General features: G+C 34.2%; 1 protein-coding gene across 7 annotated transcripts in view; it reads left to right on the top strand.

Moving 5' to 3' along the window:
- Window positions 1–15,273, top strand: part of ROBO1 (roundabout guidance receptor 1) — a 1,129,252-nt gene that overhangs the window by 785,767 nt on the left and 328,212 nt on the right. For all 7 annotated transcript variants that reach the window (XM_072806522.1, XM_072806527.1, XM_072806524.1 and 4 more), the window contains one exon: window positions 11,134–11,460. In XM_072806522.1, the coding sequence (XP_072662623.1) occupies window positions 11,134–11,460 (327 nt within the window). The remainder of the gene's footprint in view (window positions 1–11,133; window positions 11,461–15,273) is intronic.

Raw genomic sequence — 15,273 nt, forward strand, 5'->3', positions numbered from 1 at the left:
GGTCTTAGAATTAATTTACTTTGAGTGGACCTAGTGTTGTTTATCCCAATGCCTTCCAGGAGGCCATGACTCTCAGAGCTCCTTTCCTCTGTGGGTGTCTGCTCCCTAGAATAGAAATAAGGATTTCCCTTAACTTCCTCTTGAACTCAGAGGTGTGCTGACTGCCTCCAAGCATGGATGTTTGTACATCCTGTGTTCTAAACTATTTACAAATACACATGAGGTATCCCATCATTTTCTTTCCATTATCTGTTCATTCATTCAACAAATGTTCATTGAGTACATGCTAAGTGTCAGGTGCTATTGTAGGCATTGGAAATGTATAAGTATTTCAGTAATTGTATGTTTAGCAACTAAAAATAAGTATTTCGGGCAGCCCAGGTGGCTCAGCAGTTTAGCACCACCTTCAGCCCAGGGCCTGATCCTGGAGACCCCGGATCGAGTCCCACATCAGGCTCCCTGCATGGAGCCTGCTTCTCCCTCTGCCTGTGCGTGTCTCTCATGAATAAATAAATAAAATCTTTAAAAAATTAAAAAAAATAAAAATAAAAATAAGTATTTCAATATTACACGTGCTTTCTAGGCAAAACTAATTGTATGACTCTTTCCCTTTAAAATTAAATCACCATCAAAATAATGACTAAAGTTATTATATTTTCCTTTTAAGTTGCATTGACATACAGAATGATAACATGTCATATTATCACAATTAAAAATTTAAGAACTCAGGAAAAAGTGACACTATAACTCTATTCCAAGAGGAAAAAGGAAAAAAAAAAAAGGCAACTTACCTTCAGAAGGAAAGAAACAGAAAGCAAAAAATCTCAGAGAGAAAAAATGTAGGAAAAAAAAAAGAGATGCTTTTAGAGTTAGGAGATCTGTTTTGGATTTCTTATCTTTTGGTATCAAAAGTTGTGTATGTTCCATGTCATGTATGGTGGATTTTCCCGTTAGATCAACCACACACATAGCTCTGTTTTGCACTGATGAATTATTTACTTGACCCTGTTAGAAAATAAAGATTCCTGAGTAGATTTTTAAGTTAACATTTGGAATACCCTGTAAGTTTCCATATCTTGTAAGTCAGGTGATAGAATCAGCCTCTCATTATCCATTGTTAGGTGCCCTTTAGAACCTTTAAGGTCTAAATCCAAGATACAGTGAGAGAAATAGGGTAAGTACAGGGAAGGTTAAAATGACAGTTTGCTAGTGTACAAACAAGATTCTTTCAAAGTTCTTGTTCATGTCAGAAGTACGGACTGAGTTTAAAAATAAGTGAAATTGCATTCCTACAGGGATTTCTCAGTAATCTTTTAAAAGGCTATTTTAAGTATTTTGTTTTCCAAAAGTGTAATTGTCTTTAGATAATTATCCTTAAAATTGCAATTCTATACTCCACCTCAAATAGACTAATTCACCTAGATTCAAGGGTTCTCTAAATATAGCTTAATATGACTACCTAATTTAAGAAGTCAAAAGCCTTATTCTTAGTACTTTAATTGATTTTAGGTTATTGACTCAGTAAATTGTGTCTTAATGTGCATATTCTATGAAAATATAATGTAAGTCTTTAGAGAAAAAATTGATAAATACTACTTTACATAATAATTTTTAAAAACTTAATGTGGTTAACAAATTGTATTATATCCCTATTTGTTTTTACATACTTTTAATTTATGACTTAAGAATATGATGTTAAACACAAAAATATGACTTAAGAATATGATGTTAAACACAAAAAAAATTTCAGCATAAAACTTTTCCCTTAGAAATTTAAATTCAGGACAGAGGAAATTTGGTAAGCAAGGTTTTTTTGTTTTTTGTTTTTTTACAGTTATAAAAGTATATTTGAGTTGTAATTTAAATAATGAAGTTTGTTCCTGTTCTGTATATTTAGATTATAGTTGGTTCAGATTTATAACCATCTGTAATTTCCATATTATATATTTAAAAAGTGAAATGTAGGTTAATGTTGATTGCAATTCATGTAATTTGTCCTAAAATGTTGAAAATTGAATATATTAGGATGAACTGTGTTTACCTAGCAATAAAAAACATTCACAGGACTACCCAAATACTGTTTTACACAGTTCAGAATATCGTTCATGGGGCACCTGGATAGCTCAGTCAGTTAGGCGTCTGCCTTTGGCTCTAGTCATGGTCCCCACATCAAGTTGGGCCCCCTGCTTTAGTGGGGAGTCTGCTTTTTTCTCTTTTGCTATCTCTCTCTCTCTCAAATAAATAAAATCGTAAAAAATATTTTGTTCAGAATTTGTCATCTGTGAAAAATGGTTCTAACAGCTGAAATAAGTTATTATATTTTCAGGCCTAACTCTTTGGGTCCATTATGATAGGCAATAGTAAATAAAGAATTATTTGTGAATTTTAATACCTTAGTGTATCTATAGAAAGTTGTCTTAGGGTACCTGGGTGGCTCAGTCTGTTAAGCATCTGCTTTAGGTTTAGATTATGATCCCAGTGTCCCGGGATTGAGCCCTAGTCAGGTTCCCTGCTCAGAGGGGAGTTTGCTTCTTCCTCTCCTTCTGCCCCTGTTCATGCTCTCTCTCCCTCCCTCTCTCTCTCTCTCTCTCTCTTAAATAAATAAATAAATAATATATTTTAAAGAAAATTGTCTTGAAATGTAATTATGCACCATTACAAACTTGATTTATAGGATGAACCCACGGGATTTTTGTATTTGTAATAAAAAAGAAAGATGGGATCCCTGGGTGGCGCAGCGGTTTGGCGCCTGCCTTTGGCCCAGGGCGCGATCCTGGAGACCCGGGATCGAATCCCACATCGGGCTCCCGGTGCATGGAGCCTGCTTCTCCCTCTGCCTGTGTCTCTGCCTCTCTCTCTCTCTCTCTCTCTCTCTGTGAGACTATCATAAATAAATAAATAAATAATTAAAAAAAAGAGATCTGTTAAAAAAGAAAGATAATATTACTATTCACACAGTAATATTTTAAGTGTATTAGTGTGTCTTTCAAATTAAAGGAACACATTTAATCAATGAATCTGTATGGGATATTTTCCACATGGAACAAAAATTCTTTATTATAAGTGGCTTTGGAGAGACTCACCCTCTGATGATTTTTAGTAAAACAATAAGTTGAATGGGCTAAGTGCTTTAGTTTTATTTTATTTTGTTTTTCTTCTCTTTTGATAGATGTTTTGCTGGATTTGTGCCAGATCCTGCCAAGAACTGTGTAAATGGAAAATAATTTTGAGTTGAATTCTCAACTAAAATTAGATCCTTACTTAGTTTATAACTTTTCTTACAAATTTAGAAAAAAAAAGTTACTGATTTCTAGTTGATAGGGATCCCAATATAATTCCAGGAGAGGGTGGAAAGTAAAATTGTAAAATTAAACAATAGTCCTTATGCCAACTTCCAAATACTGTTATCAGTGGTTCCAATCAAGGGTCAGTGTAATATCTTACTCACCAGGGATTATGCTAACCTATAAAATATAGATAGTATTTTTATACTCATTTTACAGATGAAGAAACTAACATTTAGAGAGTTAAGGAATTTATCTGAGTTTACACAGCTAACAAGTTGCAGAGCTTGAATTTGAATGCAGACACACTAAATCCATTCTCTAGATTGAATAAACTTTCCCCATAAATGGGAAATTTTTAGCCCATTTTTTTTCCCCTCACCTATACAATTTCTTCTTGGTGAACTCCAGGTAGTTAAGGTCAAGGATTTTATTTCATATTTCTTTGTGTTGCCAATGCTTAGCATAATTCTTAATACAATATATGTTCAATGTAGAGGTAAACCAATAAATAGGAGAGTGAGAAAATTTGGACCTTAAGATATGCAAATATTTTTGTTTGACATTTTACAGAAGGTAGAATTCTTCTCTTTGTATACTGATTGGAAATTTTGCTTCAAGGGCAATAGGAAGCATGAACTCAGCTAATCAACTTCAACCCTACAACCCCTCTAGTTACAGCTCATAGTGGAATCCTCCCTGATTTGAATCTGTTGAGGCAGTTTCTGCAGCTTATGCCTTAGTAGCTTCTGCAATATTTGGGTCCCATGATGGAAAAGTCTGTTCTACTTAGACTCCATATTATTAAAAATGGGGGTGGGGAGCAAGCAATATTGTTTTTAAAATTTAACTTATTCTACTGTCTGTCTTTCTCATATCTTTTGGGACACAGCCATATGATATTAGATTCTATAGGAATATTACAGAAACACCAGGGATTCACTTCTAGAATTCCATTTGGACAATTTTGGTAATCATTTTAGATGATAACAGGTACCATTAATGACCTTCAGGTAATTTGAGGGATTATTCTACATTTTGGCTAAAACCCTGCCCCCCCCCCATCTTTAGGGAAAATTATAATCATAGGAAATTAAGATGAAACAAATACCTAAAGAAATGTCATGATTCATTAATCATGGAGTTGTTTTAATGTGTTCTGTTTCCCTTGTATTCCTATACATTATTCCAGGTGAAACTCTAAGTTTTTTCCATGGTACAGTGTGTTTTATACTTATTCCAAAAATGTGTATTTGGGAAATGTGTATGACTCATTAGTGGATATTTAAGTCTACTCTGTACACAGTAATAATGGATGATGTCTTCTTATTTTTAACAAATAACTCCTTGTAGGATGAATTTCTGACAGGAGAATTACAGGATTGGTGCCCATGATAGGATTTATGTTAATAATTGGAGGCTGTATGCTCCTTAAAATGTAAATGGAGCTTAAATTAAAAGGATAAGAGGCAAGGCTCTTTTAAGAATATAGGTGTTCTAAAAAAAAAAAAAAAAAAAAAAGAATATAGGTGTTCTTTTTACAAATATACGTTTGTTGTCAAGGCAGATATAAATCATCCCCCCCCCCCACCTAGGACAGATGTCACCAGTTGTCTATTAATATTCATTGTGCATCTGTCAAGTACTCTCTGAACTTGTTACTCTTGTGCTGTTAGTAATTTTACAAGCATTTCTGCACTACAAGATGTTTTCATACGATATATGAGACAAATGGATATTTTAATCATTTAATGTTTTCTAATTTTAACCTGCCAAAGAATATGAAAGAGAAATTCAAATCAAAATAAGACTTTGTTAATAAAATAAATACTTTTTCACTCAATCTACTAAGAAGAAACAGACTTGAAAACGTAAACAAACAAAACTGTGAGACAAATGTTACTGCCATGCTAGGAAAAAAAATAGAATCATATGTATAAAAAAAGAATAAAATTATCTATTTGTGTGTTTTGCATAGCTCAGTAGAATATTACCAAGATCTGTCTCTTAAATGGTTACTTGCTTGCGTGCCTGTAAAAGTGATGTTTTAAAGGGGGGAGCAGTTTACGGCCAACTAGGAGTTTGGTTTCCTCATCATAAATCTCATGTGACTTTGATATATTTCCTTGAAATACTTAGCACTTACGTGTATATCTTTTTCCAGCTGCGGTTGTGTAAATATTTAGATATTTCAGTCACTCATGTTTATATTTTATCTTCCAACCGGGCAGTTGTTGAAGGAATTCTGTCCTGCCTAAAGTCGACTGTGTTCTCTTCCCAAGGTTCCACCAGGATTCTTGCTGAGGGCAGCTGACATCATCATCCTTGTTCCTTACCCTTCTCTTTCTTCTTTGACGCTTCTCTTTGTCACTTTTCTGTTTCCTCTTCAGAGTTTGGTTGAAACCAGGAAGTTGGTTTTACCAAGTGTGATAGAAACCTCATACCGTATAACATACAAATAAATAACAACACATGAGCATAACTAGAATGGTGATTGTCAGGTGGCTTACAGGAACTCAGAATTCATGATGGAAGAGAGAAGGTTTTTTTGTGAATGAATCAAGAATATTAAATAGAGAGAGAAGTTTTGTGACCCAGTAGAGGTGAGCACTACCTGCTTTAGGGAGGAATATGAGAGTTCCTAATTTGATCTTGGTATACCTCTCTTGAAGTTTCCCTTTGAGAAAGTGAGTCAGCAATTATTGATACAAGATGAGAGACTTTTCCCTCAAAATATATTGGTAGAAAAAATTGGGGAACCAGTGATACTGAATGTTTTTAAAGATATATTTTTTTAATATTAAGTCATCTCTACACCTAACATGGGGCTGGAACTCATAACCCTGAGATTGAGTCTCATGTTTCACTGACTGAGCCAGCCAGGTGCCCCAGTGATACTGAATTTTTTTTTAATTTATTTATTCATGAGAGACACACAGAGAGAGGCAGAGACACAGGCAGAGGGAGAAGCAGGCTCCCTGTGGGGAGCCCGATATGGGACTCGATCCTGGGACCCTGGGATCATGACCCGAGCCCAAGGCAGATGCTCAACCACTGAGCCACCCAGGTGCCCCGATACTGAATTTTAATTGCGTGAACAGTTACGTAGGAATTAAGAACTGGCGTTATAAGGCTATTTAATAAAAAATTCAAGCTCATATTTAGAGAATCGAAAATTCAAGCTCATATTTAGAGAAGATGATACCATGTAAGAAAAGCTTTGTATCTCCATTTGTTTATTATCAGATTCTTTACTGAATAAAAGGAATATGAAATCATGCAATTTAGAGTTAGGTATTCTCTGTATGCACAGGGAAAGAACAACATTTGCCACCAGGTTTGCCTGCTTCTTGTTTTTATCATCCACATTTTAAAAATAAGCAATCAAAATGAACACCTCCATTGTTGAAAACAAGAACAGGCAAAGCATGTTTCACTGTGAATTTTAACTAATTAATCCTAGCAGCATTTATGGATTACTTGGGAAGAGCAAGGGTTTTGAATTTGACTAGGGTTGAATCCCAGCGCTGCCACCTTCCAGCTGAATGACGGCTGAGAGTCTCGCTTTCCCCATATGGACACCGGATATAACAACGCCCACTTCCTAAAGCTGTTGTTGTGATGGAGGGTATGATGGATAATTAATGGTAGTTTTCTCTTTCGTTCCTTTCCTTCCAGCTTATTATACTTGATAGTAAAGAATATTATAGTTTTTCTGGAGACGATGATTACCATTTATAATTTTTATTGTGGAGGTTAACCAGTTACTCATTATGAATATCACTTGGGAATTGGAAAGTTTCTTTTCTGAAAGTTAGACATGTTGAGGAATGTGAGATTTCTACATTTTTGTTATGATTTTCAAAGATATGGGTTCTATATTCAAATAACTTTTTTTGGTAAGCCTATTAATTTACTTCAGATTTTTATATGCTAACAGAGTATATTTTCTCTGGAAGTGTGTTCCTCAGAAGCAAAGTTCAGTGTGATATCCTGAAAAAAGAAAACAAGAGCTTAGTAGCCAAAAAAGTTTGAGAAATGCTGCATAGAATACTTTTCTTTTGGTGCATCATAGTGTGTGTTAGCAAGGCCAAACACCCTGAGAACTGTAACTCTTTTTTTGAGCAATACATATGAACAATCTGAGGAAAGAGTATTCTGTGGAGCATTTCTGATGATTTAGCCTTTAGTAATAGAGACAACATTTTTATTTCTGAAACTCTTTTACTGAATACTGCTGTACAAACATTCTGGTGAAAACTTAGGCCTAAGTTTTCCATTCCTCAAGTCATGCTAGCTGTGGTCCAGCTATAATGGGACTGTAGGTTAGGGGTAGAGTCTTGAGCTACACTGTACTTTGGTGGAGCCTGGGTGATCTCCAAGTTCTGTAATTGGATGTTACTTCCTCCATATACTGTCCCTATACATTTTATTCTTTCCCATAGTTTCAGTCTCTGGCTTGATTCTCATCTAAATCTCCAGCTGAGATTTTTTTTCTGAGGTTACACCTGGATATTTAGTTGGCAACATGTCATCTCCAGTTGGATATTCAGGAAGTACCCCTCCATGTTGAAGACTGAATAAATCATCTCCTCTGTCCTTCCTCCCACCATATTTTACTTTTTCATTCTCCACCTTCTTTGGGATTGCCATTCACCCACTGCTCAGTTCATAAACTCGGAATCCTCTAGCTTATGCTTCTCCTCCATCTTGTGCACTTTTCATTTCTATCTTACCCCACTTTGCCACTGATCAGGTCCTGTTGATTTTATAACTAAATATCTCTAGATTCTTTCCTCCATTTTCTCTTCTGTCAAGAGTCCAAGTTTTCAGAATTTATTGTTTAAAGAGTGCAAAAGTTTCCTGACCAATTACTTCCTAATTTAGCCTGCTGTATGGTCCAGTTTCATACTACCAATGGTGAGCCCATGGGCAAGCATGACTGTACCCATGCCTTGCTTAAAATATTTGAATGTTTTGTTGCATTTAGGTAGGCTCCAGAACATTGATGTGATGTACAAAACCAATCACGTTATTGCTTCTGACTACTCCTTCAGGCACATATTTGTTAATCTCTGACATGAGTCCAACCTCACACTTAGGCCATATTAACACCCCGCAGGTCCCACAGGTGTACCATATTCTTTTGTAGCTGTGCCCCCAGTGAAATCATCTCCTTTGTTCTTGACTCATTTTCAAGATTCCTCTCAAATTTGCTGTTTCAGGAAACCTTCACTGTCTCTTGTTCAGGCAGTCTTAGGTGTCCTTTCTTTGTTTTCTCACAGCAAACTGTGTGTCCCTATTTCCTATCTGAAATGGACTTTCAGAATTTAAAATAATGTGTGCTTTAATTACATATTTATTACCTCAGTAGTTGATCCTCAGTAGCATCCAGCTTTCATAATTATACCAAAGTCAGGGATGGTCATATATAATGTTTTATTTTTTTTTGAAATTGTATAGTATTTGCAATTGAATAATCTAAAATCTAATTTAAGTTTCATTTGACTTCAGTATGCTTTATGTGAGAAAGTATGACTTTTCAAGTTATTTTTTCCCCATGTTGCTGGTTTATTTCTTCTTCCTCCTTTAGAGGCTGTTTTACTTAAAGAATTTATAGTATGTTGTATAGTCCATGCATTGGACTAAAGCTGTTTCTCAGTGTTTCAGATTAAAACTATTATTCAATATTTCAGGTGAATTTTTTTGTTATTTCATGGCTGATATAAATAAAGGCTCTTTAAGTTTCATCATTCATCTGCTAATTTCATTCATTAAGAAAAAATGTTAATTGCAGTAGTTATAAATTAGAGATATAAATCAGTCCATGCAGAGCATACAGTCTAGGAAAGGTTGACTAGATTGCACACTGGGTATAATTTATAAAATAAAGTCTCCTAATGTCTCTTTATAGAATACATGATTAGTAAGTTCAGATCATTCTACTGAAATAGGTCTTCCCCATCAAGAAGGAATGATCAGGACCTCATTCAAGTTTTCATTTATTCAACACATATTTATTGTGTACCTATAGTATGCTCAGCACTCTGCCAGGAATAAGAGAAGCAACCATGAGCAAAACCAGACCCGTAGACCTTACAGAGGAATAGGAAAGACCATATTCAAAGCATCAAACAAAAAACATTAAATTGTAATTCCGATCATTCTTACCAGATGTAGCTATATAGTGCTATCTAGGCTTATAAAAGGAGCATTTGACTTTTTTTGAAAGATCTGAGAGGGCAGAGATTTGAAAGGAAAGTGGATATTAACTAGAGTAAGACCATTTTGAGCACAGACCCCATGGCAGGTGTAGGCCTGTGGCAGGAGGAAGTGCATTGTATTTGTGAACTAACACAAGGTGAGGTGAAGAAAGCAGAGCAAGAAGTGGAACAGGAAGAATCTGAAGAGCTAGATAGGGGAATGAACACTTGTAGATCTTGTTAAGGACCTTATCTTAAGAGCAATGAGTTTATTTTAAGAGCCACTGAAGTAGGGAAGAACCCAGATTGTATTTGCATTTCAAAGCCTTCATGTGGCTACGCTGAAGTGAAGCAGTTTAATTTATTTATTCATGAGAAACACGGAGAGAGAGGCAGAGAGCGAAGCAGATTGCATGCAGGGAGCCCAATGTGGGACTCCATCCTGCAACTCCAGGATCACGCCCTCAGCCAAAGGCAGGCGCTCAGCTCAACCACTGAGCCACCCAGGCATTCCCTGAAGTGAAGTAGTTTAAGAGCTTTCCTAAATCCGGGTGGGAATTGATAGTAGTTTGACCTGGGTTGGTAACTAGCTGTAGAGATGGAGATGAGTAGATTGATTGGAGAAATATTGGGGAGGAGGAGAGGAAAGAAAGGGGGGGGTGTCAAGGAAGCCTGGTTTCTACTTTGCATTATTCATTGAGATTGAATGACCAGATGAGAACAAGGTTTGGGGCTCAGTTAAATTAAGCCTTGGGCTGTTGCATTTGAGAAATCTTGAAGAAATTTATGTATTAAATTTATCTATGGCAGCAATAGGTTAGGAATATTAAAAAATATGGTAGGAATATTAAAAAATATGAATCTTGATCCCCATTTTAGAAGTTATAATCTCATTGGAAAAAATAAGGTACAGACACAGGAAATATTAAATGACACATATTTAAATGACTTCAAATATGATGCAATACAGAATATACTCCCTTACCCAATATCCTTTTTCCTTTTATATTTAATTATTTAAACTCAATTATATAACATTTCATCTGTGAAGTATGTTAAATATTAACATGTAACTGTTGGTAACTAATGAAATTAATTTTAATTTAAACTCTCGGAAAGTGTATACACACATTGCACTTTTACTATTTAGGAAGATATAAAAATCTATATAAAGAGCAGTTTTACCGTATATTTGAATATGATGTTCATTAGTCTACAGAATAGGTTTTTTTTTTTTTTAAGTGTTGATAGATGTTAGTTACAAAGGAGATTCTAAGAAGCCATGCTATTACTTGTAATGCTCTACACTTCTTTCACACATTCCTCTGCAAAACAGGCATGTATGTGGTAAATATAGATGGGGTAATGGGTTCTGAAAGGCTTTGTGGACAAGGGATTTGAAGAACAGATGGGATGTGTAGGCCAAGTTTAAGTGGGAGTGAATTCTAAGTGGAGGGTCAAAAGGATTCAAGAATTGGAAGGTGTGTTGAGGTGGACACCAGAAGGATTAATTAGGAGATAGAGTTAAGAGGGTAGTCAGTATTATGCCCTGTTTACATAGCAGTGCTGAAGCCTTGGCTTCTGAAATAAGACTTTTAATTGTTTCCGTGTGATAATACAAAGCTATTTCATCAATTCTTCTGCAGGCTCCCGTCTCCGTCAGGAAGATTTTCCACCTCGTATTGTTGAACACCCTTCAGACCTAATTGTGTCAAAAGGAGAACCTGCAACTCTGAACTGTAAAGCTGAAGGCCGCCCCACGCCCACCATTGAATGGTACAAAGGTGGGGAGAGAGTGGAGACAGACAAAGATGACCCTCGCTCACACCGAATGTTGCTGCCAAGTGGATCTTTATTTTTCTTACGTATAGTACATGGACGAAAAAGTAGGCCTGATGAAGGGGTCTACGTCTGTGTGGCACGGAATTACCTCGGAGAGGCTGTGAGCCATAATGCATCGCTGGAGGTGGCTAGTAAGTAAAATGGGCTTTTGGCTTTTGCAGCAGGAATAGTACAGTGGGATCATTTGCCTGGAGGATGGTAATCAAAAGTCAAACAGGTATCCTAGGCTTTACTTGAGGAAAATTTCTAGCTTTCTGTATGATGAATACAATTCTCCACCTATTTGATTTTTTTTCTTTAATATTTCTCATCGTAGCTAGTTGTTCAAGCTAATTTGGGATTTGCACATAGTTGTTGAACCATTTTACCATTTGGATTTGGAGCTGCTTTCTTTTAAACATTTTCACTGAAATTGATCTATTCTAAAAAATTGATTTATCCTTTTTTGTTACTTTTAAATATATTGAATACAAGCATATTTCTGTAAAAAGAATAGCATGAGGTATTTTTCATTTGTCTTCATTTGGAGAAATACTTTCAACTGGTAGTAGAAGATATGGTTTTAAATGGATTCTAATTTTTAGACATACATTACACTTTTGGTACAGCTATGGGTAGAGAAATGTATGTCTCTGCCTCATACTTTATTATCTTGGCTATTGTAGTGTGCTCTTGGAGGAAAACCTGTGTACGTAATCCTCAAGTAGCCGATGGTTTAGTTTATTTACACAAACGCCAAATGCAGTTAATTTGCAATTACCTCAAGAAGGTTCTATCAATTAATGATTAAATTGTTATAGCTAGAGTCTGGGTGTGTAATGTATTTAAATACAAATTGGGATTCTCTTATTTTCAATAAACATTCAAGAGGTAGCCAGAAAGTTTCATTTGTTTGGAAGAATCATTCTGTGTATTAAATGTACAATTGAGAATTGCATAGGGATTGGAAAGACAAGTGAAATTTAGATCTCTAATTCATTTTACATAAAATTATAGGTGAAACTGCATACATAACTATGTAGTTATGTATATATAATGCTTTCTAAGATGATTGATATTTTGATATAATTTATGTTCAAAATTTTAACTATATATTCAGTTTCATAAACTCTAACATCATCTCTGACATTCAACTAGAGCTTGAATATATAGATCCACAGATAGTTATGCAATATAGACAAGATAGGAATTTAAAGACAGATTTCCCAACTTAATAAGATTATTAATGTGGGATAAGTTCCTCAAGAATTTAGATAAGTTGATCACACTTATAGAACCATGTAGTAAACAGAATGCCAAAGATGTCTAACATGAACATAAAATTAATTAGAAAAAATGAGAGCAACCATTTAAAACTGTGTCAGAAGTAGCGACTCACGTTTTTAAAACATTTGCTTGAAACTCAATTTATATTTCTAATCAAATTTAATTGATTGTAAGCATATTGTATTGTACTTTCTTGTATTGCCTTGATTCTCAGTGAAAATCTTAGAACTATGTAACTGAGATGTATAAAAGCTATAATCACAGAGTAGGCTACTTTTCTTTTTCTTGTTTCTTTTTTTTGCACAAATTTAAATGTGGTGTAGGCAAAAAGAAGCTTAACTGTTTTCATAAGAGGATGTATATATTTTGATACAGTCTTCTTTCAGGTTATGATATTAATACCTTTCTACCTTTTGATGTGTTTATATTTAAGAATACTTATTCCCTGTGGAGGTAAAATTAAGTTAACATTTGAAAACAGATATAAAGAATCAAGAAAGGTGGTGTAGATGACCTAGGCCAACTCTTATTTTTGGTAGATAAGAAACTGAAGATTAGAAGGAAAAGCAGATTAATTATTTATTCTCTGAAATTATTTCTTATGAACGAAGTGTGCTGATAGAAATATATATCTTAGGATCATACTGTGTTTCTGCGGTATTTCTTACTCTACTTGCATTCTGATCATTGCCAGAGTTTATAGAAAAGGTTACAGACTTGAATAGAATATCTAAATGCTTACCCTCTAGATCTTGCCTCAAAACTCCTTTAGTTTTACTTTAGATGATCAAGATACCCTTAATGCACTGGGGATTTAGAGAACTGTGTTTTTCCAATCTGGCACTTGTGTGGCTATTTTAAAAGATATTATGAATTTCCAGTTAAATTCTTTTCTAAGCAAGACATTCCATTACCTTGTGAGTTCATTATGGGAAATGCTTTTCCAGTCTTAGTCAACAAATATACCTTCAAGGAATTGAAACCAGACAAAAAATCATTATATTACTTGTACCAGTAAAATATTCAAATACATAGTCCCTGAATGGATAAGTCACAAATTTTAGTGTAATATTTCTCAGTATGTCTCCAAAATGTTTCAAATTCCAGATTAAAGAGAATATTATAATTTATAGAATCTAGTTAAAGTGCTTTAAACAATACTTTAAGATCATATTCATTAACAATTCAAATATGTAGAAAGGCAGACTATAGGTATCATATATTTAGCAAATATATTTTGATATTAACAAGGATAGTTTGATAATAAAAATTTTTATTAGTGATAATAATTATTTTAAACCCTGAAAAAAGTTTGAGTATTGTTTGTATTGCAATTTTTATACCTGTTTAATTGTGATAATAAACAGCATGTTTTTATTTGGGTAAACTGTATTATTTTGTACCATAAATTATATGGGAAAAAAAAATAAGTGCTCTGCAGTTAAAATGGGTTTTGTGTGTTTAAAACATTATTTACTAAATTCAAGTTTCAGTACACTACATATAGATATGTAGTGATATAGTTCACATATATTTCAGTTACTTATTTTAGGCAATAGTGACTGTTAAGTTACCATTTTAAAATATGTTTGTGTCCTAAAATGGAAAGTTGCCTTTTGTAATTTATGAACAAGTTGTGTGTGTATTTGGGAGGTAGGGGGCAGGGGTGGAAGTCCAGGGAAACATGGGCCATACTTGCTTTGGTAGGTTAGTATGCTATGCTATGCTATAGATTAAATCTGTGAAGTACTATTATAGTTTGGTTTTATTTTTTTCTTGGAGAATATTCTACTTTTTTTTTTTCACATTTTCTTAGTTTAGGTACCGTAAGTTCAATAAGAACTATTCTTATTCTTACCAAAGACACAGGAAGACAAAGATTGCATCTAATTTCTCAGTGACAGTGTAGCCAAGAGTAATAGCATTAACAAAAGTGTCTAGAGGGAAAAAAAAAGTGTCTAGAGGCAACACAGATTTCACAGCACAGTTGTTGGTAATGTTTTTAAAAACATTTATCTGTGTTTTGTTTGCATTTAAACCAAGTTTTACAGCTGTAACAACAACTGCATTTCTCAGTTCCTAACAATTGTCAATCTCTCAAACACTAAAAAAAAAGATATTGAATGTCATTGAAAATCTTTGTTTCTGTACAGAAGTGATAATAATCGTGTCTTTTGTGTTTTTAACATTTATTCAAGTTTAGAAAGTACACCAAAAGGATTGCATTTATTGGTTATTTTTAGAATTGTTTATTTTTATTTTTATTTCAGTCCCAATTATAACCAGGTTTAGACCCAGTGAAAAGCACTGGTCGGCCTTTTGGTGCCGATCCTTACCACGTAGTAAAAGCTGTATTCCTTGTTCTTGAAAACTCAGTTTCGATGCAGTTAAAAAGTTATCTCACACAATTATAAAGTCCAAAAATTGGAATGCTAAGAAATATATGATGATACCTTTATGAAAGTTTCCTGGAAGTTTTAGACATTTATCTTTGTACAGGAAAAGAACTTTTAATCACAGATGTTATTTCTTTAGTTTTTTTTTTTTTTTAATTCTTATTTTTCTTTGCAAACCTAGAATGATATATCTTGATGGGGACATTAAATTGGAAATTTAATTTCCCACTGTTTCTAAGATTTATGAAAACTTCACTCTATCTAATTCAGTTGCAAACTAAA

This window comes from Canis lupus, chromosome 30 (genome assembly GCF_048164855.1).
Source record: "Canis lupus baileyi chromosome 30, mCanLup2.hap1, whole genome shotgun sequence".
Lineage (NCBI taxonomy): Eukaryota > Metazoa > Chordata > Mammalia > Carnivora > Canidae > Canis > Canis lupus.